The sequence below is a fragment of the Phyllobates terribilis genome, unplaced genomic scaffold (assembly GCF_046119375.1).
Source record: "Phyllobates terribilis strain yellow unplaced genomic scaffold, ASM4611937v1 Scaffold_1__5_contigs__length_1240528914, whole genome shotgun sequence".
NCBI lineage: Eukaryota > Metazoa > Chordata > Amphibia > Anura > Dendrobatidae > Phyllobates > Phyllobates terribilis.
Window position 1 is genome coordinate 23377493 of NW_027362761.1, and position 26864 is coordinate 23404356.

The 26864-nt window shown below is 47.1% G+C and overlaps 1 protein-coding gene across 3 annotated transcripts in view; it reads left to right on the top strand.

Annotated features, from left to right (window-relative positions):
• The first annotated feature begins 17522 nt into the window (after positions 1–17522).
• The window catches only part of OCEL1 (occludin/ELL domain containing 1), a 47539-nt gene continuing 38197 nt past the window's right edge, over positions 17523–26864 (top strand). The window contains exons 1-2 of one of the 3 annotated variants that reach the window (XM_073659394.1): positions 17547–17698; positions 21609–22796. In XM_073659394.1, the coding sequence (XP_073515495.1) occupies positions 21756–22796 (1041 nt within the window). In that variant the 5' untranslated portion in view covers positions 17547–17698; positions 21609–21755. Of the gene's footprint in view, positions 17699–21608; positions 22797–26864 lie in introns of all 3 variants that reach the window. The other 2 variants (XM_073659455.1, XM_073659520.1) reach the window with 2 other exon arrangements.

A 26864-nucleotide genomic window follows, 5' to 3' on the forward strand; every position in this document is an offset into this window, starting at 1 on the left:
CTGTCTGACTATCTCTCATGCAGCTCGGTCCCCAGCGGCTTCTCCCCGCCGGTCTCTCTCTGTACACGCACACAGGGAGAGACCTGTCACTCCAGCTGAAATCAGCTCTGATACTTGCTGCCCGTTAATCGCCTGCATGTGTCAGCTGTCAGGTTCCCTGTAAGGCTAACATTGAGACTCCGCAAACATGTACTTAGTTTAGTATACAGGTATACATTTTTTCCATAGTTGCCATTAAAAAATGCACCATCGCCACAATGTGTTAATGCAGCCTAAGGGTTTGGAACCTGTGTGGTTGTGGTAGCGACCTACACTTGGGAACTATTGGACAGGCCAAGAGCCTAGTCAGAAAGAATTATATAGCACCACTGCATGGTGAAACTAATTGTCCCTGTATCCACTGTTGACCTCAAGGCTGCACTCATATGTTGCACCTGCGTTGCTATTTTTTTGCCTAAGGGAGCAGTCAAACAGCCTTATAACACGGACAACGATCGCATCGCAATGACTGGCTCTCCTGACCCGAACGTTACAGCTGCATAGAAATACATGTTGTCACGCTCAGGTCAGGATTGCAGCCAGCCATTCCAAGCATTATGATGCGATTGTCGTCCATTTTATACAGCTGTAAGACTGTGCCCTAAGGATGTAACTTCTTGCATTTGGAGGCTAATGGATAGCCCAAGAGCCTAATCATGGAGTATTTACAGGGGTTGTCAGGCCTTAGGGTAAAAGTCAGCAGTCACTCTATGTGACTGCTGACTTGTGAATTCTCACATCACACGCACTACAAGATGTCTTCAACTAGAAATGCTTGGACTCGCTCAATGCAAGTGTATTGTGTGAAGCTGGACACAGGTGACGCGCCCCCAGGGCTGTGGGGTACTCGGCAGCTGGGCCTATGGATGCTGGGGGGATATGTCACAGTGGCTGGCCCGGTCCGTGGCCCAGGGCGGTCAACAAAAAGGGGAATGTTATTTATCTGGGGTTTGTAGTTTTAGGAAGTGTTCGTGACGCCACCTGTGGTACCTGGTAAGGATTACCAGCGCTGCTGCAGTCCTCCGGGGGTGATGGGATGGCAGCTGGGATGTTTCTGCTCCCCACAGGCGGAGCGGGCCCCCGGAGCAGTGTAGGTGCAGATGGTGTGATGCTGGGCGTTGTAGTGCAGAGGGAGAGATGGCGCAGCTGAAATAACTGACGGAGGCAGTGCAGTGCAGTAATCCGAGTTTTTTCTCACAGTTCTCATGTAAGTTCCACAGGTACACTGCGCGGGTGCCAGCCTCCCACGTCACGCTGCGTTCACCAGAACAGGGGTTCAGCTCTTCCTCAGACAGGTCAGGAGCACTTGACGGAACCCCGCTTTCTTATGTTCCTCACTAGACCGACTTCTCACACTGGGTCTTCTCCCTCCTGCCCTGCGCTTCCCCATACACAGTCCCAATCGGGTGCTCTGAAGTCCCTCTGGGCAACTTGGAGTTCCGGACCTACTTGACCCTCATGGTGACTAAGATGAGGCTGTGGCAACTGCACTATAAAAGTCAGAAGCCTCCGGTTTTTCCAGCCGAGAACTGGAGTAACACGGCTGGTCCAGGGGCCGGTCCCCTTCTTGCGGCCTGATCCCTCTGACACCTGGCAGATTCGGGGCGTACGGGTGCCGTCCTGCACTCGCCGTACCCCCTGGGATCCCTTCTATAGAACGGAGCCTTTCTCCTCTGCTCCCCTCCTGGGCCTCTATAACTAGGCCCCACTTGTGGAGCAGAGCTCCTAAAGAGACTCTGCTCCCTGACTGACTGTCCTCACTCTCTCAACGAACTGTTCTGCCACCCTAAGATGGCTTCCCTTTATATACCTCCTACAATTGTGCTCCCCTACTCTACTTCCTCCACCCACACCCACTACTGGTTCCCCTACCTTTGGTTCCCCCCACTCCAGCCAGGGACAGGGCTCAGCAGGAAACATAATGCATCTTGCCCTTCCAGCTGGCCTGGGGCAGTGTAGTGTTGAATGGGGGTGTTGGGGTTCCGGGCAGCACTCCCTCCTTACCTGAGAGAAGGAGACACCACACCTCTGGGTGAGGTGCAGTACCTCTGTGGCGACTGAACCCTCAGGGGCGCCACACAGGCTAGTCAGAATGTGGTCGAAAGTATACAGCCACATGACCGTCCGCCCCCAGCACCCGAGATTCCTAACAGTACGCAGTACACATGATGTGAGGATAATACAAGTCTGCAATCACAGAGTGACTGCAGACTGGTAATTTAAGGCCAGGCAACCCATTTAATTTCTTCACCACCCTAGGTCACCAGAAATTTTAACACCTTTACTCTTCTAAATGAGATGTTAACCCTTCCATCCATTTTCTAGACCACCAAGAACATTACCCAACAGAAGCCCATAGACAGACAGTCACAGATATTAATCCCTAATAACTTATGTGACATGCAGAAGTAGTGCTGTTGCTTCAAAAGCATCCAGCAACTGTTACAAATAACACAAGCACAGGAGACAGGAAGTCTTGTACTTCAGAAGTATCCAGCAACTAGAGGGGTTAACACAGTCACAGGAGACAGGGAGTGTTTTAGCAGAGCCCCAGGGGGATTGTGGGGAACTTGTTATTGTATTCTGGCTGAAGCCGAAGAGAAAGGTGGTGTATTATCTGTATCTGACAGAAGTCAACTGAACAGGATTCAGATCAGGAGAGAAACTAAACACAGGACAGATAAACTCCCTGAAAGAAATTTGTGAACAATATCCAGATTTTTGTGTTGATCTTTGAACAATGCATATAGGTTTTGGTGTTTTTTTTTGTTTGTTTTTCATCCCATAGTGTCCTGGCGTATGTGTCAATAGGGATTTTTTAGATAAATCAGTAATTGGAACTGAAAATATAAAAGTTTGTAATATCCTGTACATTATTATAGGTGAATTAGAAATGTTTCTCAGCAGCCTGCAGCTCCCCGTTTCTGCATTTATTTCCTCTGTAATTGTAAAGTGCTGCAGAGCGGTAGTCATTACCAAGTTGCTGTCTCGTTACGCTCTGCAGTTTACAGACAAACAGTGTCCCAGTCCCAGTGTGCTGTCAGGTGTGGGGTGCATCACACTTACTTGTAGGCTGCAGGCCTCCGCTGTCTCCAGGCTTCCATCTTCAGAAGCCAGTGCACACAACTCAGGGGACACCCAGTTCATTGCAACAAGCAAACGTTTACTAGTCAGTTCAAGTTCATCACGTTGTAACATGTGGGACAGGAAACAAGTTTCTAGTGTTGAGCGAGTATGTTCTGTCCGAGTATGCTCGGGCCGAGCTCCGAGTATTTACAGCTGCTCGGTGATATGGTTGAATCGCTCCCGTGTGAGTGATTTGCAACTGTTTGACAGTTTTATTACATGTGAGGAATGTCTATTTCTTACACATTCCTCACATGTAATAAAGCTGTCAAACAGTTGCAAATCATGCACACGGGGAGCGATTTAACCTTATCACCGAGCAGCTATAAATACTCGGAGCTCGGCCCGAGCATACTCGCCGAAAGGGTTAATAGAACATACTCGCTCAACACTAGAAACAACACTTCATATTCCTTACTTCCTTAGCACAACACATCCCAGGGATCTCCTGTCCAGTTCCGCAGTGCACCTGGGATCAGCCTCCTGCCCTTCACACAGTTCCGTGTCCATCTTCCCCGATGCGCCCATCAGCCCCCACACTGAGCTTTGAACGATGCCAGAATGTCCGCAAGGTATATCAGTACAGCCTCCCACTGCCTTGAATGACTAGTACATGCCAACAATAGCAGCCTACTGCACCTGAACTTCCGATTCTGAGTCACTACCAGCAAGTCCCTGCTTTTCACTAGCACTCTTCCCCTCCCACTGTGGGCTCGTCCCAAATATTTAACTGTATCTTATCCTACACCTTTTAACTAACTACAGTTACTGACGCACCCCCTGGGCCATATTCTTTAGGGGAATATCCGGAGCCGGATCAGATGGGGGTTGTAGTCTTCCGAGTGGCTGTGACCCGGTCCGTGCCCAGGGTGTCAAGCTCAGAGTATGTGGCAGTCCTACAGATGTTATAAAGTTCTTAATGTCGACTACGCCACCCGTTGTATTGCGGTCACTATGGCCGCCGCTGCAGCAGGGTCCGCTGAGGCTGATGGTGTTGGTGCAGCTTTTGGTAGTATAACCCCCAACGGGTGGGGTATAGCCTCAGGGGGTCAGGTGCAGAGGATGGGGGTTGTGGTGGTGCAGCATAGATGTTAAGTGAAGACAGAGTCGGGTTGTGCAGTTTAGGGTATTTACTCACTGCTGATGTTCCGGTCACTCCAGCTTCAAGTGACCACCCGAGCCGTGCTGCGTCCACCAGGTCCTGGATTCAGCAAACCCCCAAACAAGTCCGGAGCGTGACCCTGAGCTCTCCTTCTGTCCTTTCCTCTGGCCGTCCCCACTAGTGATCCACCTAGGTCCAGCTCCCTCGGGCCTTCTGTTGGGAGACCCTTGGCCTTGGGTTCCCTGACCCTCCACGTGGTTTGCCTTCGGGGTGGATGTGGTGGGTGGCCGTGGCAGACGCTGCCCACGGCCTCCGGTCTCTGGCTAGGGTGTGCTTTTGCCCCCACCAGTTTGGGATCCGGTACCCAGTTGCCAACTCTTCACCCGGTGATGGACTTTGGGTTCTCAGAGTCCTTTTCTTTCACCCCCTCTGGGTCTTTCTTCCTTTCTCCTCTCTCACTCTTGCTCTGGGGCTGCTCTGCTCCTCTGCTCTCTTCCTCTGACTTCTCACAGACTGACCCTGATCTTTGATGGTGCCCACCTTATATACTCCCTCTATGTGTGAGCTCAGGTGACCAGCACCCAATGAGCTCCTATCTTTACCCAGGCTGCTCCCCCTATCTGCCCCTACACTACTTGGGATGTACCACCCCCCTCCCACTCCAGCCAGGAACAGACTCGGTCGTACCTGCACATTTCTAAGTGGGAGTACCGTCGGCCTGCTCCTCGGAAATGGGATGTGTGTAGTGCATGCAGCCTACCGAGCTCAGGTCCACACTCCATCCTTACCCGGGAGTGGAATATCACACCTCTGGGTTGAGGTGCAATACCCCTGTAGCAGCCGAATCCTCAGGGTGCTACATTACTACCCCATAACAGTATACACTAAGCCTATTGTCCTCACCTTGTGTCTTATCCTTATACTGTATATTGTCACATGTGCTATACCGCTGCCACGTACTATGCATTTTATACTTCACACGACTATATTAGTAGCATAGTTCATATTTCACATGACACTATACTGTACATATATAAAACGCATGACATTATCTAGATTTTCTATATCTATATAAGATTGTTGTCTTCAGGGGCAGGAACAGGGCAATACAGTCCACACCCTTACATAATTGTTCAGAAATTCAGTCAATATTTAGCAACAGTGAATGAAGATTCAAGACAAGGAAAAGAAAATGATATGTCATTACTTTATGATCAGTTGTAGTCTGATCTCTGGGACCCACACCAATCCTGAGAGCAAAGGGCATTGCAGGCAGATTTAGCACTATGCCCTTTTTTCTTATTTTCAGCTGTTGAATGGGCAGCTGCAGTTCACTGCACAACCAGCTGACCATGAGTACAAATATGCCAGTTATACATAACCTTTCTGGTGGCACTACGTCTTATACATATTTATAGATGCCTAATCTTTGACAAATATGTAGGAATGTGGACTGTCTTAACCTGTTTCTTCCCCTGAAGACAACAGACGCGCCATGCGAATACTGTCGTGCGGTTTTATATGTAAAAATAATGTGTGTCTAATGTAATGTATTATGGTGATGTACAATGTGTAAAGTGTTAATGCATAATGTGAGTATAACATAGGATAAGCTTATGGCAGCATAAGATATAGAATAAGGATAATAGGTTTAGCAGGTAAGATAGGAAATGGTTAAGAATAGAACTAGCCCAGTGGGTGGGCACTAGGCTTGAAAAAAGGGGGGCACGTTCTGGTTAGAGGGAGTTCAGTATCAGTTAGTGAAGTACCTAGTGAAGGCCAAGTTCATGTGCGTGGGTTGCTAGGGGCAGCATGGCTCAACCGTTCAAAGTAGTTGGAGGCGGAATAGAGTTCCTTGATGGACATTCCAACAGCGTCTGAAGCCTAGGGCTCAGGCCAGGTACCAAGGAGTGGGCCTGGTCTTCTGACATCATGAGGTCGATGGATGTAGAATTACGTGGGGGGCAGGTGGCCAGTCCCGGGTGCACTACCGGAGTGGAAAACGAATCCCTGAGGCTGAAGGAGTCAGTGGGCTTGGGGATAGTCCAGGACGAATGGGTGGCAGGACTGGAGAGGAGTTGTACTAAGGAGGAAGGAAGTGCGAATTGCTGTGCCCTATCCCACCTGTGTCCACCTGATGAATTTGGACTGTTTAGTAAATGTTTGACTGTACAAAGATTTTGGTGTCCCATGCATTGTGTGTTTTGGTTTCTGAGAACGGAAGCCTGAAGACAGTGGAGGCCTGCGGCCTGGAAGTGAGTGTGATGCACCCCACACCCTACAGCACACTGGGACTGGGAAACCCCTTGTCTGTAAAGTGCCAGAGTGTAACGAGACAGCAGCTCGGCAGCAGTTTACAAATACATAAAGGGTTAGCTGTTTTGTTTTTTTTGGGGGGGAGGTGGGTTGTGTTTTTTTTTTTTTGTAATGACAGGATTATTTTATCCTTTGCATCCCAGGCAGAAAGCTACTTTTCATTCTCCAATGTACATACACATCCCAATTTCCAGCACTGTTCCCATTCTCTTCTGGTACATGTGACCTTAAATCAGAATTAGGGCTCAGTCAGACAACCGTATAACACAGACCATGATGGCATCGCAGTGCTCGGAGTAGCCTTCAACTCTCCTGACCAGAGATATACATGAAGCTGTCACCCTGGGGTCAGGAGAGTCGCCGGCCAGTCTGTACACTGCGATGTGATCGTTGTCCATGTTATACAGCTATCTGACTGAGCACTAACCGGCCCACGTACTGGGCACTACAAAAAACGGAAGCTTTCTCAATGTAACTATGGGGGCAAAGTTGAAGAGTGATTACATGGACCAGAAGAGGTTCAAAGCAGTGCTGGTAAATCTAGGCGTTAACAGCAATCGGTAAGTATGTTCTTACACTTACACCATATTACATACATAATTAGGAGGGATTAATGAAATATAATTTCGCTAACACATCTTTATATATTTGTCTGCATAGGGCATTGCAGGAAATATCAGCAGTAAGGCTATTAGCAATGTTCTGTAGGTTCTAGCCCCCAAGCTGCTGAATCAGCCTCACAATGATCATATGTCACCCTCTGCTGGTCACAAGTGATATGGCTTTTTATAGTACAATTATTTTTCAATTGTTATGGAGATTTTTTTTTCCATGGGGATACTACACGAATTAATAAGCATATAAACTCTAGAAATTACATATGCGAGCAGAGAGCCCTCAGTAAATGATAGAAATCAGAACAAAACTTTTAAAAATACACTTAAAGGGAATCTGTCAGCAAGTGCTGTAGGGGTTTTCAGAATTCAGATTTTCAGATGACTCTCTTATCAACCTCCTGGTTTTGTTTGCTTGCAATGATTGTTTTAGCACCTGCAGCTTATCATTGGACACAGCAGGAGTAAACCCAAGTAAGGCTGCGTTCACACATTGCGTATTTCCCTGCGTTTTTTTACACACGCGTATTTTCCTGCTTTTTTTACCTGCGTTTTTTTACGCAGGTAAAAAAAACACCTCCATTCACACACTGCGTTTTTTTACGGAGGGGCAGGAGAAATGAAGTGTGACGAGCATGGACACCTGTATGTAATGTAATGTATGTGTCTGTATGTGTATGTAATGTAATGTATGTGTCTGTGTGTCCTGTGTGTCCTGTCTGTGTGTATGTGTCATGTGTGTGAGTGTCCCCCTAGCAGTGTATGTACAGACAGCTTCTGGCTGCAGTACATACGCTGCTTAAGTTATTAAAAGAAAAAAACTATGGATACTCACCTATCTGATGGATGGGAGAGGCGTCCAGTCCGGTTTCCAGCATCTGCCTTGAAGCGATCAGCTGACTGTCAGCTGACCGGCTTGTAAATCAGCTGACCGGCCGGTTACAAGCCGGTTAGCTAACAGCTGATCGCTTCACCGGCAGATGCTGGAAGCCGCGGAACCAGACCGGACGCCTCTCCCATCCATCGGATAGGTGAGTATCCATAGTTTGTCCTGCGCCTCCGTAAAAAGCGCTGGAATTACGCAGTGTGTGAACACCGCTGCGTAATTCCAGCGCTTATAATGGGCACAATAGTGAGAAAGCGCAGGACGCAGCTGCGTAAAGAATTGACATGTGAATTCTTTACGCAGCTGCGCTTTCGCGCTGCGTAAAATCACACAGTGTCTGAACGGCAAAGTGAATTTCCCATTCACTTTGCTGGCAGACACAAGGCACATTGCGCATTTTGAAAAAGCGCGCGCAAAAAAGTGCGCGAAAATACGCAATGTGTGAACGCAGCCTTAGACTCAGCCCTTTGTGTGATAAGCAGCTCACTGTGTATAGACATTGCATATACAGAGCCTGATGTGGGCAGGGGCGGCTTTCTCAGCTTTATTGCATTACTATATCTAAAAGCTCTGATTGTGCCAGAACGGCTGCACCTAGTAATATAAGTGATACATCATTAAATTCAGGGTCTCTTTGCCTATATTATGCTGCTCTCAGGTGACGTAGCAAAAACCTGCTGAAAGATTCCCTTCAAGATTCCATTCACGACCTTGGACGTACCCATATGCCCCCGGCTGTTTTACCCACCAAATGCCGCGATCGATATCGATCGCAACATTTAGGAGGCTGGGAGAAGGCTCCCTCTCCCGTCTGATTAGCACCCCCGCGACATCATCACAAGGGCCCGATCGTTGCCATGGCAATCCGAGATCGTCATAACAACATCCGGGTTACCCAGTTACGGAAAGCCTGTTAGACGATGCTCACAGCATGGTCTAAGAGGCTACCTTAAGTGCAGCACTGACAGGTATAAAGCATTGCAATGCATTATACCAACGATCAGAGTGATAAAAGTTAAAGTCCCACAGAGAGACTCAGGAAAAAAGTAAAAAAAAAAAAGTTTAAAAAAATTGTACAAATATTTTTTAAAAAATCACAAAATAATAATAAAAAAATATATATTGTACCCAGAAATTTGCATTTTTATGTAAAAACAAAAAAAAGCACACATATTTGTTATCGCTGCATCCGGAAAGACCTGACCTATAAAACTGTCCCACTAGTTAACCCCTTCAATGAACACTTTAAAAGAAATAAATAAAAAACTAGGCACAAAACGATGCTTTTTCATCATACCGCCGAACAAAAAGTGGAAAAAATGTGATAAAAAACAAACAAATGTAAATAAAATTGGTATTGCTGAAAACGACATCTTGTCCTGCAAAAAACAAGCCGCCATACAGCTCCATCAGCCGAAAAATAAAAATGTTATAGCTCTCAGAATAAAGCGATGCAAAAACAATCCTTTTTTCTATAAAATAGTTTTATTGTGTAAAAGCGGCAAAACATAAAAAATTCTATAAATGTAGTATCACTGTAATCGTACTGACTAGATGAATAAAGCTGCCTTATCAATTTTACCACACAAGGAACGGTATTAAAAAAAATTAATAATTCCTGAATTGCTGGTTTTTGTTCATTCTGCCTCCAAAAAATCAGAATAGAAAGCGATCAAAAAATGTTATGTGACCAAAAATGGTACCAATTAAAACGTCAACTCGTCCCGCGATAAACAAGCCCTCACATGACTCTGTCTGCAGAAATATGGAAAAATTATAGCTCTCAAATAAGGTTAAAAAAAGCATCTTTTAGTGTGTGACAGCAGACAAACATAAAATATATATATATATCTGGTATCGCTGTAGTCACACTGACCCGAAGAAGAAAGTCATCCAATCACTTATGCCGCACGAGGAATGGCATAAAAAATACATAAGACCAATTCTTGACCTACTATAGATTTGTTCATTCTGTCACCCAAAGCTCCAGTAAGGCTCGGTGCACATTTATCTTGCACTCTACGCTGACCGCTTACACCAGGGTTTCCGTGTAAATCTCTGAAATAAGTGATTCCGATGGAATTCCCTGCAGAAGATTCCCTATAATGAGGCAGATGGAAGCACTGTGGACGTCGTCTGGCCTATGCTCCGGCGGTGTCCGTCTTTTTTTAGCATGCATAAAAGCGTGGTCGACCACAGTTTTGTGCACTTCTGAAAAAAAAGACACCACTGAACAGAGATCAGACGGAGTCCAGAATAACTCTGCTACCTCATTATAGTGCTTGGATATGTCAGGTGTGTCATCTGAATCACGTCATTTGGAGATTTAGATGGAAACCCCAATGTAAGTGCTCAGTGTAGAGCACAGGATAAATGTGATCCAAAATGTTATGTAAAATGTACCCAATAATAGCTTCAACTCAATCCACAATAAGAAGTAAGTCCCCACTTAGGTCCGTCTTCTGTTAATGGAAATATAGGGGGCTTCCACGTTAATGGTAGTCGTTAATGGTAGTACAAAGGCACTAGAAAAGCGAAAGGGCTCCACCCCAAAAGAAATTCAGTCAATTCTGTACTCTCAAATCAAATTGCCCCTCTCCCTTCTGAACCCCACAGTGTGCCTCAACCACATTTAGTGTTCACATGGTTGGAATTTCTGTAATGATGAGAGCCCGCCTAATTTATGGGTGCATGTCTCCAGAAGCACAAGCTGGCCATAATGTACTGGGCACTGCAACGTATTGGGCATTACAAATGACTGGGCACTACAACATACTGGGCACTACAATGTACGTGCACTACAATAGCAGATTTGCAATTTTCACTCAGCAACATCCACTGCTGCTTGTTTCTAGAAAACACCCATTGAGTCAAATCATCACTACACCTGTAGATAAATTCCCAAAGGAGTATAATTTCCGAAATAGGGTGACTTGAGGGGGTATTGTGCTCTTGCAGCATTTAGGGGCTCTATATACGGAGTCTGCAAACTATTCTAGGAAAAGGCAAATAGCGCTCCGTCACTCCAGGGTCTCTCCAAGTGGCTATGCAGTACTGTACAGCCATATATGGGGTATTGCCACGTTCAGCAGAAATTGTGTGCAAAATTTTGGTGCCAATTTTACTAATTTCTGCATATGAAAATGTAAAACCTGGGTCCAAAACAACATTTTTGTGGTAAAAATTTAATTATTTTGTTTTAGTGCCCAAAAGTATAAAATTCTGTGACACACCCATAGTATCAATATGATCACTGCACCCTTAGATGAATTCATTGAGAGTTGTAGTTTGTAAAATAAGGTCACTTATGGGGGCAGGGTTTGGGGGCAAACTCTTCAACTGGGTCATGGCGCCCGCAAACTATACCAGTAAAATCTGCACTATAATATGGCGCGCCTTCCCTTCTGAGCTTTCCATGGTGCCTGAAAAGTAGTTCCCGATTACATGCAGGGTATTGTGTCGTACTCAGGAGAAATTGCACAACAAACTGTGAGGTCCATTTTTTCCTATTAACCTTATAAAAATGAAAAATTTGGGGCTAATACAACATTTTAGGGGTAAAATGTAATTATTCTTCCTTCACCGCCAAATGTTATAAAATTCTGTGAGGCACATGTGATGTCAACATGCTCACTGCAGCCCAGAATGAATTCTTTCCTTCTGAGCTTTGCACTGTGCCTCAAAAGTAGTTTTCAACCCCATATGGGGTATCAGCATACACAGGAGAGATTGCAGAACAAATTGTGTGGTGCATTTTTCCTGTTAACCTTGTGAAACAGCAAAATTTGGAGCTAAAACAACATTTTTGTTGGAAAAATATGTTTTTTTTTTTATTTTGTAAGCCAAACTTTAGAAAATTCTGTGAAGAATTGGGGTTCAAGGTACTCAGCACAAAAGTAGATAAATTCCTTGAGGGGTCTAGTTTCCAAAATGGGGTAAATTGTGGGGGGTTTCCACTGTTTAGGCACATCAGGGGCTCTCCAAACGCGACATGGTGTCCACTAATGATTCCAGACAGTTTTGCACTCCAAAAGTCAAATGGCGCCCCTTGCCTTCCGAGCCATGCCGTGCGCACAAACAGTAGTTTTCCACCACATATAGGGTATTGGCTTACTGAGGAGAAATTAAACAACAAATTGTATGGCACATTTTTTCCTGTTACCCTTGTGAAAATGCAAAATTTGGAGCTAAAACAACATTTATGTGGGAAAAACATGATTTTCTATTTTCTTGGCTAAACGGTGAAACTGTGAAGTACCTATGGGTTCAACATGCTCACCACACATCTAGATAAATTCCTTGAGGGGTCTAATTTCCAAAATAGGGTCACTTCTGGGGGGTTTCCACTGTTTAGACACATCAGGGGCTCTCCAAACGCGACATGAAGTGCGCTAATGACTCCAGCCAGTTTTACTTTCCAAAAGTCAAATGGTGTACCTTACCTTCCCAGCCCTACCGTGCGCCCAAACAGTAGTTTTCCACCACATATGGGTGGGTTATCAGCGTACTCAGGAGAAAGTGCACAACAAATTGTACAGTGCATTTTCTCATGCTACCTTAAAGTAACATTTTTCTGGTAAAAGTAAAATTTTCATTTTTTCTTCCACATTGCTTTAGTTCCTGTGAAGCACCTGAAGAGTTAATAAACTTCTTGAATGTGGTTTTGAGCACCTTCAGGGGTGGCGTTTTTACAATGGTGTTACTTTTGGGTATTTTCTGTCATAAAGGCCCCTCAAAGTCACTTCGAATGGTTTTGTAAATTTTGGTGGAAAAATTAGAAATTGCTGATAAATTTTTAACCCTCCTAACTTCCTGACAAAAAAATAATGTTTCAAAAATTGTGCTGATGTAAAGTAGACATGTGGGAAATGTTATCACTTCTCTACAGCCCCTCTCATGCCGACCCAAAAGAACCGTCCTCTTAGCAGGAACTCCAGTTTCTTCCAGCCAAAGTGCCCCGCTCTGTCATGGTAAGCCCCCAGGACCATAGCTGCATCCCGCCTTGGGACCACGACTTGCCAGGTCAGGTCGTGTGTCCGGTGGTTGACAAGTCTTCTGCACAGCTTGCCTTCATAGAGGAACAGCTTGCTCTTCTCTTTCCATAGCTGCTTGGCTTCCTCTAGAGCATCCGGATCTAAGCGGGCGTCTTCCTGGGTCAGCAGGTCTTTCACCATGCGGATTGCAGGGTCACTATCTTGGGTCTCGGCCCAGCTGTGGTGAGGTAGGGGATTGATCATAACGGTTGTTAAATCTTCCTCCTTCACGCGGTGGGAGTATCGAGCGGCTCCATACCGGTGAAACACGGGGAGTTCTACCTCCTCCAGCTCTTCTGGGTCTTCGTCACCTTCAGGTAAGTGAGGCATTCTTGATAGGGCGTCAGCGTTGGCATTGGTTTTGCCTGCCCGGTACTTGATCACAAAGTCATAATTCGAGAGTCGCGCCATCCACCGCTGTTCTAGGGCACCTAGTCTTGCATTGTCCAGGTGTGTCAACGGGTTGTTGTCCGTGTACACGGTGAACTTTGCGGAGGCCAGGTAATGCTTAAACCGTTCTGTGATGGCCCACACCACTGCCTAGAATTCTAGCTTGAAGGAGTTGTAATTCTCCGGTTCCTTTCAGTGGGCCTCAGCTTCCAGCTGGCATACGCGATCACCCTTTCTTTGCCCTGTTGGTTTTGCGACAGTACGGCTCCCAGGCCCACATTACTGGCGTCTGTGTGGAGAATAAAAGGCTGGCGATAATCGGGGTAGGCCAGGATCTCATCCCCTGTGAGGGCCATCTTCAACTGGCGGAAGGACTCCTCTTCTGGCTTGTCCCACTTGAAGGGTGGCTTTTGGCTTCTGGACTTAGACTGTCCTATCAGGAGGTCCTGCATAGGGGCTGCCATTTTAGTGAACCCGGGGATGAACCTTCGGTAGTAGCCTACCAACCCGAGAAGTTGCCTCACTTCTTTGATGTTTGAGGGGCTTGGCCAGCTCTTGATTACCGTGACCTTGTCAGGGTCGGGGGCTACTCCTTCTGCACTTACCACGTGCCCTAGGTACTGGACCTTCGGTTTCAACAGGTGACACTTTGATGGTTTCACCTTCAGGCCATAGCCTGCCAGGGCTTCGAACACCTCTGCCAGGTGTTTTAGATGGTCCTCGTAGGTCTTTGAATAGATGATCACGTCGTCCAGGTAAAGTAGGACCGTCTCGAAGTTTCGGTGCCCTAGACAGCATTCCATCAGCCTCTGGAAGGTCCCTGGTGCGTTGCAGAGCCCGAAGGGCATACAGTTGAACTTGCTCAGTCCCATCGGGGTGGTGAAGGCGGTCTTCTCCTTGTCAGCCTCTGCCACAGGAACCTGCCAGTACCCGCTAGTAAGGTCCAAAGTAGAAAAGAAGTTAGCTGATTTTAGTGCGGCTAAAGACTCCTCTATTCTAGGCAGCGGATAGGCGTCTATGGGTGATACGGTTGATTTGTCTATAGTCCACGCACATTCTCATGGTGCCGTCTTTCTTTTTTGCAAGAACCAAGGGGGCTGCCCAGGGGCTACAGCTATCTCTAATGACCCCAGCTTCTTTCATTTCCCTCAGCATGCCCTTTGCGTTCTGATAATGTGCAGGGGGTACAGGTCTGTGCCTCTCCTTTATTGGTGGGTGGCTCCCCGTGGGGATGTGGTGTTCCACTCCCTTTACTCGGCCGAAGTCTAGCGGGTGCTTACTAAAAATTCTCTCGTACTCCTGAACCACCCGGTAGACTCCTTGTTTTTGGTGCAGGGGAGTGGAGTCAGCACCCACATGGAGTTTCTGGCACCAGTCCTCCTTTTGTTTCTGGGAGCCATTAGCCTCCGCCTGTGGAGATGGAGGCAAAGGCTCCACGGCCCTGATAGCTTTGTGTTCGACAGCAAACAGTTTGGCAAGTGTAGCGTACCTGGGTAAGTGTACCTCCCTCTCTCCAATGTTGAGAATGCGAACGGGCACCCTCCCATGACGGACATCAACCACCCCCCGGGCTGTCAAAATGGTGGGCCTGCTGTCTGAGTACACGGGTTCTTCCATGGCTTTGCCCGCCTGCTTACCTGGAAGCACCTGCCCGCTACCTACCGTGCCTACCTGGAGGCTCCTGCTTGTTACCTGCCGTGCCTACCTGGAGGCTCCTGCCTGCTACCTGCCGTGCCTACCTGGAGGCTCCTGCTGTCACTTGCTGTGACCACCTGTCAGCCTACCTGGAGTCTCCTGCCCGTCACTTGCCGTGACCACCTGTCAGCCTACCTGGAGGCTCCTGCCTGTCACCTGCCGTGACCACCTGACAGCCTACCTAGAGGCTCCCGCCTGTCGCCTGCCGTGTCTGCCAGTCCATCCACCCGGATCACTCGTCAGCCTGCCTGCTGTGCCCATCTGCTATACCGGTCAGTCCCTGCCGTCTGTACCGTGGGAGTCACCTGCTCCCTTACAAGGTCGTTCCCAGAGTAGCACCTGGTCCCTCTGCTCGGACCCTCCCTGGTCACGGAGTTGATTGAGCCACCGTACGACCTAGGTCGCTCCGAGTTGATACCTAGTTACGCCCCTCTGGGTCCCTCCTTGCACCGCAGCACAGAGGTTCCACCATCCGGATCCGTAACAGAGAGCAGTATAATCAGGGGGTCATCATCAATATTGTAATAGGGTGAGCAGCATAATTAAGGGGTCATCATCAATATGGTAATAGGGAGAGCAGTATAATCAGGGGGTCATCACCAATATGTTAATAGGAGAGCAGTATAATCAGGGGGTCATCACCAATATGGTAATAGTGGGAGCAGTATAATCAGATGGTCATCACCAATATGGTAATAGGGAGAGCAGTATAATCAGGGGGTCATCATCATTATAGTAATAGGGAGAGCAGTATAATCAGACGGTTATCACCAATATGGTAATAGGGAGAGCAGTATAATCATGGTGTCATCATCTATATTGTAATCGGGGGAGCAGTATAATCAGAGGGTCATCATCAATATGGTAATAGGGAGAGCAGTATAATCAGGGGGTCATCACCATTATTGTAATAGGGAGAGCAGTATAATCAGGGGGTCATCATCAATATGGTAATAGGGAGAGCAGTATAATCAGGAGGTCATCACCAATATAGTAATAGGGGAAGCAGTATAATCAGCGGGTCATCATCAATATGGTAATAGGGAGAGCAGTATAATCAGGGGGTCATCATCTATATGGTAATAGGGAGAGCAGTATAATCAGGAGATCATCACCAATATAGTAATAGGGGGAGCAGTATAATCAGGGGGTCATCATCAATATGGTAATAGGGAGAGCAGTATAATCAGGGGGTCATCATCAATATGGTAATAGGGGGAGCAGAATAATAAGGGGGTCATCATCAATATGGTAATATGGGGAGCAGTATAATCAGGAGGTCATCACCAATATGGTAATAGGGGGAGCAGTATCATCAGGAGGTCATCACCAATATGGTAATAGGGGGAGCAGTATCATCAGGAGGTCATCACCAATATGGTAATAGGGAGAGCAGTATAATCAAAGGTTCAACATCAATATGGTAATAGGGGGAGCAGTATAATCAGGGGGTCATCATCTATATGGTAATAGGGAGAGCAGTATAATCAGGGGGTCATCATCAATATGGTAATAGGGAGAGAAGTATAATCAAGGGGTCATCATCAATATGGTTATATGGGGAGCAGTATAATCAGGGGGTCATCATCAATATGGTAATCAAAAACAGTGTTTACTAAGTACCCTATGTTATTTCTATTCACGATTCTTTTTTTTTTTTTACTTACAGCAGGGTATATGTTTATTTTGTTTCTATCTTAGGTTTTGTCTGTTTAATGGCCAGTGTGAACATGCTCCTACACATTGCATGTATACCAACTTATACTCCAATTCATTTCCTTTGGTTTTTATTTACTGAACATGTTAAACTGTAGAATATTGCTGATATTAAAAGGGTTGGACATTAATTTTTTATTGATATACTATCCTTAGGTTAGGCCATTTCTATCTGATGGTGGTGGTGCAACACCTGGCACTCCTGCCGATCAGCTGTTCCCTACGCTGCCATGTTAGGAATTTCTCGGATGGTGACGGAACACAGCAGGTCCATCATCTCTATAGTGGCCGTGACCGCTTACTGCACATCCATCCCTCAATCAAATGAATAGGGAGTAGGTTTGCAGTACTCGGCCGCGACCACACTAGTTTTGACGGAGCTACTGTGTTTCGGCAGCATTTGAGAACTTTCGGTCTGCACCAGCACCCACACCGATCAGACATTGATGGCCTATCCAAAGCATAAGCCATCAATAAAAAGTAGTGGCCAACCTCTACTGCAATTAATTATTTACTATTATTATCCTCACTATTACCAATTGCGACATACCAGGGAGAGGCTACAGTGCTAACCAGACTTCCAGAACACCCTCCTTTCTGAGACCTGTGTTATAGTTAATGGATAACTCGATATTACGTGGTGCATGTAGATAACAGTAAAGGAGACTGGGACTCCTGTCTCACAAAATACGAGTGAGAGTTTTACCAGGAAGTCCATGCTATGTGGTACTAGCCCCCAATCGTGACACAACAAATGGGCCTAAGAACAATAACGAGTCAGGTAAGACTAATGGAGGGATATTTATATCTATTCTTAGGAGACAACCGCAGAAAATGAGGTCATGAGGTTGCACTGTCTGTTCTGTGCCTGAATTGTGCGTTGTCTGTCATTTATATTATGAGATGAGCCTGAACATCCCACCTTGGTTTCTGATGTATATGGAAAGCTCTGTAGGTTTTGCTATATTGTTTACATTTTCAAACCTTTTTGTCACCTTGAACCTTTAACTACTCTGTGACACGTGCCGTCAGTACATACGCTAGCGAGCACTAAGGAAAGAGCAGATTTCTGTCTTGTATATGATTTGTTTTTCAGTCCAATGACTGATATGGTATTGCAGTTAGATGTTGATTAATACTGTAGTTGTTAATTTGCAAGATTAAATTATATGGTGAATTTTACTATATTTTACATAATGTTTCAGTTGTTCTAAAATATTCTTGTAAGCCTCACATCTATGTTATCTAACAACATTAACCACTTCCTGCATTAGGACATGAATACTTGGTAGGGGTCCGCAAGTGTGGAAGGGACTGAGGAGCTGAAACCACTCCACACGAGATAGGTGCCAACTACACTGTGTTCCAAATTATTATGCAAATAATATTTTCTCAGATTTTCCCAAATTACCTATGTGAATTGCAGTCATTGTAATTTTCCAGTCAAATAACTATTAGAGTACAATTGAAAGGTTTTTGTACAAACTGCCTATGATAACAGTATATTTTTAAAAAAATAAAAAACTCAAACTGCACTCAAAATGCATGTTCCAAATTATTATGCACAGCAGAGTTTTCAACCTTTTCATTTTAATAAAGAACAAAAAAATGGTCATTTTTGAAATTATAAGCATTAGCAGGTTACTACAAACTGAAATCAAACAGTTTTCAACTCAAAACTTTATTCTAGGTGATGTTACATTTGCACATAGGACCCCTTGTTCGAAAGGAGCTTCTGAACTCTCTCGTCCATTGAATTTGTCAGGTTTTGGATGGTTTCTGCTTTAATTGTTTTGCATGAGGACAGAATACCCTCCCAGAGCTGTTGTTTAGATGTGAACTGCCTCCCGCCATCATAGACACTCCTTTTGATGATGCTCCAGAGGTTCTCAATGGGGTTGAGGTCAGGGGAGCATGGGTGCCACACCATAAGTTTGTCCCCTTTTATGCCCACAGCAGCCAGAGATGCAGATGTGTTATGTGCAGCATGAGACGGGGCATTATCATGCAGCAGGCGGGGGGGGGCCCTCACCGTCAGCGCCCGCTCCCCGCCCGCTTGCTCAGGGCCCCGGCACCCGGCACAATACTTACCCCTCCCCGTGCCTCCGCAGCAGCTCCTGCATTTTCCGCGGCTGCTGCACTGTGACATCTTTACACCGTGTTCTCTCCTGAGCAGTCACAGCGCAGAGCAGGATGAGGCCGGCGACGCTGAGGAGTCCGGAGCAGCGGCAGCAGGTGAGATGTGAGGTGAGTATTTGATATTTTTTTTTTTATTATATGGAGGCCTGTGGCAGTATAAGGGAGGGGGGTGAGGTGGGTGTGTGTGACATCCTGCATGGGGCATTATAAGGGGGAGGGTGACATCCTGCATTGGCCATTATAAGGGGGGGTGACATCCTGCATGGGGCATTATAAGGGGGGGTGACATCCTGCATGGGGCATTATAAGGGGTGCGACATCCTACATGGGGCATTATAAGGGGGGGGTGACATCCTGCATGGGGCATTATAAAGGACGGGGGTGTGTGTGACATCCTGCATGGGGCATTATAAGGGAGGAGGGGGGTGTGACATCCTGCTTGGGGCATTATAAGGGAGGGGGGTGTGACATCCTGCATGGGGCATTTTAAGGAAGGGGGGGTGACATACTGCATGGGGCACTATAAGGAAGGGGGGGTGACATCCTGCATGGGGAATTATAAGGGAGGGGGGGTGACATCCTGCATGGAGCATTATAAGGAAGGGGGGGTGTCATCCTGCATGGGGCATTATAAGGTGGGGTGACATCCTACATGGGGAACAGCCTGCATGGGGCATTATGTGGGGGAAACAGCCTGCGTGGGGCATTATGTGGGGGGGACAGCCTGCGTGGGGCATTATGTGGGGGGGACAGCCTGCATGAGGCATTATGTGTGGGGAACAGCCTGCATGGAGCGTTATAGGGGGGCCAGTATTCTGTATGGAGCGTTATATGGGGGCCAGTATTCTGTATGGAGCGTTATATGGGGGCCAGTATTCTGTATGGAGCGTTATATGGGATCCAGTATTCTGTATGGAGCGTTATATGGGGCCAGTAGTCTGTATGGAGCGTTATATGGGGGCCAGTATCCTGCATGGAGCGTTATATGGGGGCCAGTATCCTGCCTGGAACGTTATATGGGAGCCAATATTCTGTATGGAATTATAAGGAAGGGGGGGTGTCATTCTGCATGGGGCATTATAAGGTGGGGTGACATCCTACATGGGGAACAGCCTGCATGGGGCATTATGTGGGGGGAACAGCCTGCGTGGGGCATTATGTGGGGGGAACAGCCTGCGTGGGGCATTATGTGGGGGGGGACAGCCTGCATGAGGCATTATGTGTGGGGAACAGCCTGCATGGAGCGTAATATGGGGGCCAGTATTCTGTATGGAGCGTTATATGGGGGCCAGTATTCTGTATGGAGCGTTATATGGGGGCCAGTATTCTGTATGGAGCGTTATATGGGAGCCAGTATTCTGTATGGAGCGTTATATGGGGGCCAATATTCTGTATGGAGCGTTATATGGGGGCCAGTATCCTGCATGGAGCGTTATATGGGGGCCAGTATCCTGCCTGGAGCATTATATGGGGGCCAGTATTCTGTATGGAGCGTTATATGGGGGCCAGTATCCTGTATGAAGCGTTATATGGGAGCCAATATTCTGCATGGAGCGTTATATGGGGGCCAGTATTCTGTATGGAGCGTTATATGGGGGCCAGTATTCTGTATGGAGCGTTATATGGGGGCCAGTATCCTGTATGGAGCGTTATATGGGGACCAGTATCCTGTATGGGGCATTTTATGGCGGCCAGTATACTGTGTGGAGCGATTCGCCGGTTTCTGAGCTATTGTGGATCTTACAATAGATATCACTCATGTAATGTAAGAAGTGAAATATTTGCATTGTACTATATATATATTTCTCTTCAGTATCTGTGACCATGGCTTGCCCCCCCCCCCCCCCCCAGTTTTGATCCTGGGTACGCCCATGGCTGGCAACTATTTTCTCAATGGTTCCTCCATTCCTGTGTTAGTTGATAACATGTGCCTGGGAATCAAGAAAAGGAGGTGTCAGTAAGAGATGGCTAGTGCTATTACTGGTCACCTGCCTCTTACTAAAAAGGGAATCTGTCAGCAGGATTTGTAATCTGAAGACAGCATGAGGTAGAGGTTAAAACACAGATTTCAGCGATGACTCTCTTATCAAGCTCTGAGGTTTTGTTTGCTTACAATGATTGTTTTCTCCCAGTAGCTTATCATTGCTGTGACTAGCTGATCACTGAGCCTTGGTCCACATAACCCCTCTTGTGATATAGACAGTGAGCTGCCTATGGACATTGTATATACAGAGCCGAGTGTGGGCGGAGTTTGTTTCCTCAGCTCTGCTTCATTCTAAATCTAAAAACTCTGATTGTGACAGAACGGCTGCACCCAGTAATCTGCGTGATACATCGATAGATTCAGCTTCTCTTTGCCTACATCAGGCTGCTCTCAGATGAGGAAGCAAAAAAATGCTGACAGATTTCCTTTAACAGTGACCTTCGCAGCACTCCTGACCAATTGTTATAATTTATTAACATTACCTGGTTCATATATAACTGGATACAAAGAAAAAAAAAACAAATGTGTATCGTTTAATAATAATATTTACTATTCTTTTTTGTTTTAGCTTTTTTTTTCTATGCGAAGAAAAGTTAAATATACCACGTGGTTCATAAACTGGAGCAATTTCTCCTTCGGGACATGGGAAAAGAACTGATGCCCACAGATATATTTTCAGCAGCATTTTATGTGAAGTCACATTGATAGAACTGAAATGTCTTCCTCCTCTTTACCTGCTGAGAAGAATAGAAGCCGAAAACCAGTGGTGTGGCCGACAGAGACTACAAAGTGGGGGGATGCTCCAAGTTTCTCATTTGATTATTATGATCATGGTACACGCAAAGAACCTGGAACATCTCGTCTCCATGATTTTGAGATTAAGGAAAGAAGTGGATTAAAGCCTGTCCAGCATTTCATCCCTGACTCTTGGAAAAGATTTTTTAGGAAAGGCAGCGCAAAAGGAGAATGCCTAACCTTGACAAATTTAGAAGATATCCATAATTTGTCATCAGTTTCATCGCTCAGAGATGTTAGCAGGGAAACTAGTCTTGTTCATCAGAGTTTGGAGTCATCTTCAGCCAGCATCAATGCCATTCATAAGGCTAAGGAAAAGAAAACTCCAGATTCTATTGAAAGGAAGAATCAATTGTGCACCGTTTATGGAGACAAGGTAGCAGCATACAATTTAAAATATTCCTACATGAAGTCCTGGCCGGGATTGCTAAGAATCATGGCTGGAGTACAGTTAATTTTTGGTGGTATGATATTTGCCTGTACCTGTGCCTATTTACAAAAGGATTACCAGTGGTATAATCTCTTTGGCACTGAACTCCAAAGAACGATGCCAGGTGGCTATAATTATTATGGCCCAATGACTCCATTTGTGATGCTTGTTGCTAGCATGGTTTGGTTTGTCACTTTAATCCTTTTAGGATTGGGGCTGACTCTATACTATCGCACCATTCTCCTTGACTCCCACTGGTGGCCTCTCACAGAGTTTGCCATCAATATTGTCATGTGTCTTTTATACATGGCAGCAAGCATTGCTTATGTCAACGATATAAACCGTGGTGGTCTCTGCTACTCTCTTTTTGCTGTAAACCCACTGATTGTAGCATTCTGTAGAGTGGAAGGAGGTCAGGTGGCTGCAATAGCTTTTCTCTTCTTCAACATGCTCTTGTATATGGCCAGTTCTTTGGTGTGTCTAAAAATGTGGCGACATGAAGAAATGCGCAGGCAGGCTGGAAATATTCAGGTGAGGGGGATTGAAACTATGAAATCTCACTCATGTTGTAACACCCACCCATTCCAGTATGTATGTCTTTCACATTGCCTTGCTCTTATTTTACTGTAGTTGAATCTGTATTTGTAACTCTTCTTTTCCTTCTCATCTTCCTGTCTTTTCACATAGCTCATTTTTGTATCTTCAGGTATAAATTATTATACATTTGATAAAGCACTCAAATTGCATTGCAGTATTTAGTATTCTTTAAAATGTACAGTACCAATAAGTTGTCTCCACTGAATGGCTTCCTGCACTATAAAGCAGGCTTTCCATTGACAAAGCTGAAGAATGTTTGTAGATGAGATGTACGGTAGTTTCAGTGGTGACATTTTCAGGATGCTCTTTTTCATATATACACTGGATATACAAACTCTACACATCCCTGTTAAAATGCCAGGTTTTTGTCAATTAGAAAAATCATACCAAAAATCATTTCAGAACTTTATCCACATTTAATGTCACCAATAATCTGTACATTTTGATTGAAAAATAAACTGAAATATTTTTGGGTGGAAAAGAAAAATAAGGTACTAAAATAAGGTACTAAATAAGGTACTAAAATAGTCTGCGTGACTGCAGACTATTGAATTCTTCCGGTGCACGCACAGTGTGCTGTGAAGATTTGCCATCCTCTGCCTCGGGAACGGTGGTCTGGTATGCAATGTGCATACTCCTGGGCAGAACCCGTCTAGTGGGGCGTGGACTTACTCAATACACTAGTATTGGCGACCCACTAGACGGCTGCGCCCACTAGACAGGTTCTACCCGGGAGTATGCGTATTGCATACCTGACTTCCGTTCCCGAGGCAGAGAATGGTAAATCCCCGCAGCACACAGTGCGTGCACTGGAAGGTGTAACGGGTCTGGGAGGCGGAACCTCTGAGCAACTTATACAAGGGGGCGGTCCTTGTAAGGAAGCGGGTGGCGACCAGGGAAGACAGGCAGGTAGTCACAGCAGGTGACCGGGACAGTCTCTGGGTAAACGGGCAGGAGGTCACGGCAAGTGACCGGGACAGTCTCTGGGTGAACGGGCAGGAGGTCACGGCAAGTGACCGGGACAGTCTCTGGGTAAACGGGCGGGAGGTCACGGCAAGTGACCGGGACAGTCTCTGGGTAAAGAGTAGGTACGACCTGTGACGGCTGAGCCTCCAGGTAGGCTAGCAGGCAGATGGCAGATGTGTGCTCCCAGGTGAGCAGGCGAGAGTCTCTGGATAAGCAGGTGGTCACAGCATGTGACGGCGGAGCCTCCAGGTAGGCTAACAGGCAGGTAGCAGATGAGCGCTCCCAGGTGAGCGGGCAAGCTGGTCCATAGACAGACTGACAGGTGTCGGAAGGCAGACCGTCGGACCGCAGGCTAGCAAGCAGGTAAGCGGATAACAGGCAGGAATCAGACAGCAAACTGGCAGGAAACTGGCAGGTAACTGGAAACGGGACCTGAGGGCTGAAGCAGAGTAGTGAACAGTGCAACAACATTGCTCGGACACCTCCATTTTGGAGGAGGTGCTTTATATATGGTGAAGTCCTCCGGCCATTGGCCGGGGACTCCTTAGGACGGCGCGCGCGGCCCCTTTAAGATGGGGGGAGCGCGCGCGCGCGCCCTAAGCACCGTGGCCGGGAAGGAGCGCGCGCTGCCAGCAGAGCGGGAGGAGGGCGCCGGGCTCGGAGCGGAGAGGTGAGGGGAACAGCGTCCCTGCCTAGCAGGAGGCAGGGACGCCGACGCTACAGTACCCCCCCCCTTTAGGCCCCCCCTTTTTTAGGCCAGACAGAAATTTAGCAAGGATGAGAGGGGCATGGATGTTCTCCCGGGGCTCCCACGTTCTCTCCTCAGGACCAAACCCCTTCCAATCTACTAGAAAAAAGGTCTTTCCTCTTACCCTTTTTGTGGCCAGAATGTTCTCTACCTCAAACTCGTTTTCAGCGGAAACCGGAGCAGGAGGCGTACCTGTAGACTTGAAAAAAGAATTAAGTACCACGGGTTTGAGGAGAGATACATGGAAGGAGTTAGGGATCCGCAAGTTGGCCGGGAGTTTCAATTTATAGGCCACCGGGTTGATCTGACTGATGATCTCCAGAGGACCGATGAACCGAGGCCCTAACTTATAGGAAGGAATCTTGAGCTGGACATACTTGGACGAGAGCCAGACCTTATCCCCTGGACGGAATTGAGGAGGATCCAGACGTTTTTTGTCAGCATGTCTTTTCATACGCTCGGACGACTGAAGGAGTGCGGACCGGGTACTCTCCCACATGGAGGAAAATTTGTTAACAAGAGATTCCGCAGCCGGATTATCCACCGAGGTGGAGACGGGAAATGGGATCCGAGGATGCTGACCAAAGACTACAAAAAACGGGGATTTGGAGGAAGATTCGCTCTCGTGATTGTTGTAAGAGAATTCGGCCCATAGCAGGCGATCCACCCAGTCAGAATGGTGGGCATTAACGAAGTGCCGGAGGTAACTGGTCAGGATCTGATTGATCCGCTCCACTTGACCATTAGACTGTGGATGGTAAGTGGAGGAGAAGTCCAGGGTGACGTCTAGCAATTTACAAGTGGCTCTCCAGAAACGTGAGGTGAACTGTACCCCACGATCCGACACGATGTGGAGGGGCAGGCCATGAAGACGGAAGATGTGGCGGATAAAGTCTTTAGCCAGCTCGGGTGCAGACGGGAGGCCTGGCAGGGGAATAAAGTGAGCCATCTTGGAAAAGCGGTCAGCGACCACCCAAATGACCGTACAACCGGTAGAGACGGGGAGATCTGTTATGAAGTCCATAGCTATATGCTGCCAGGGGGCAGCAGGTACAGGAAGCGGAAGGAGGCGACCGGCTGGCAGGTGTCTCGGAACTTTGTTGCGGGCGCAGGACACACAGGCAGAAACAAAGTCTATTACGTCCTTGTGCAGGGTAGGCCACCAGTAGTGCCGGGTAATAAGCTGGAGGGTCTTTTTCTGACCGGCGTGGCCAGCTAGTTTAGACGAATGACCCCAGCGTAGGATCTTCTCCCGATCAGGTACCGATACGAACGTCTTACCGGGAGGGAGACGATTTAGACTCACGGGAGCCACCTGCATTACTCTGGCGGGATCGATGATATGTTTAGGTTCTTCCTCGAGGTCAGACACCAGAAAGGATCGGGACAAGGCGTCCGCTTTGATGTTTTTGTCAGCCGGGCGAAAATGAAGAACAAAATCAAAGCGAGCAAAAAACAAGGACCACCGGGCTTGGCGCGGGTTAAGTCTCTGGGCATGCTGGAGGTAAGCCAAGTTCTTGTGGTCAGTGTAAATTATTACCGGGTGAAGAGCCCCCTCGAGTAGGTAACGCCACTCCTCCAATGCCAGCTTGATGGCCAATAACTCTCGGTCTCCTATGGAATAGTTGCGCTCAGAAGAGGAGAAGAGTTTGGAGAAGAAGCCACAAGTTACCATTCTCCCGGAAGACGATTTTTGGGTAAGTACCGCACCGGCTCCAAAGGAGGAGGCGTCAACTTCCAGGAAGAACTGCTTGTTGCCGTCCGGGCGATGCAGCACCGGGGCGGAAGAGAAGGCCTGTTTTAAAGAAAGAAAGGCCTCCTCTGCTTCGGGTGGCCACTCTCTGGGATTAGTGCCCTTACGGGTGAGCGCGGAAATTGGGGCAGTCCGGGAAGAGAAGTGCGGTATGAAGAGGCGGTAGTAGTTGGCGAAGCCCAGGAACCGCTGAATAGCCTCCAACCCCTCCGGTCGAGGCCATTTCTCGATGGCAGACAGTTTCTCTGGATCCATTCGGAGGCCGGTCTGAGAAATAATGTAGCCCAAAAACGGAAGCGAGGTCTGCTCAAAGAGGCACTTCTCATATTTAGCGAAGTGGTGATTCTGCCTGAGCCTGAGCAGGAACTGACGAACATCCCTCCGGTGAGTCCGGAGATCCGGAGAGAAGACCAAGATGTCGTCCAGGTACACCACTACGCAGGAGTAGAGAAGGTCCCGGAAGATGTCATTGACCAACTCTTGAAAGACGGCAGGAGCGTTACAGAGACCAAAGGGCATTACCAGATATTCATAG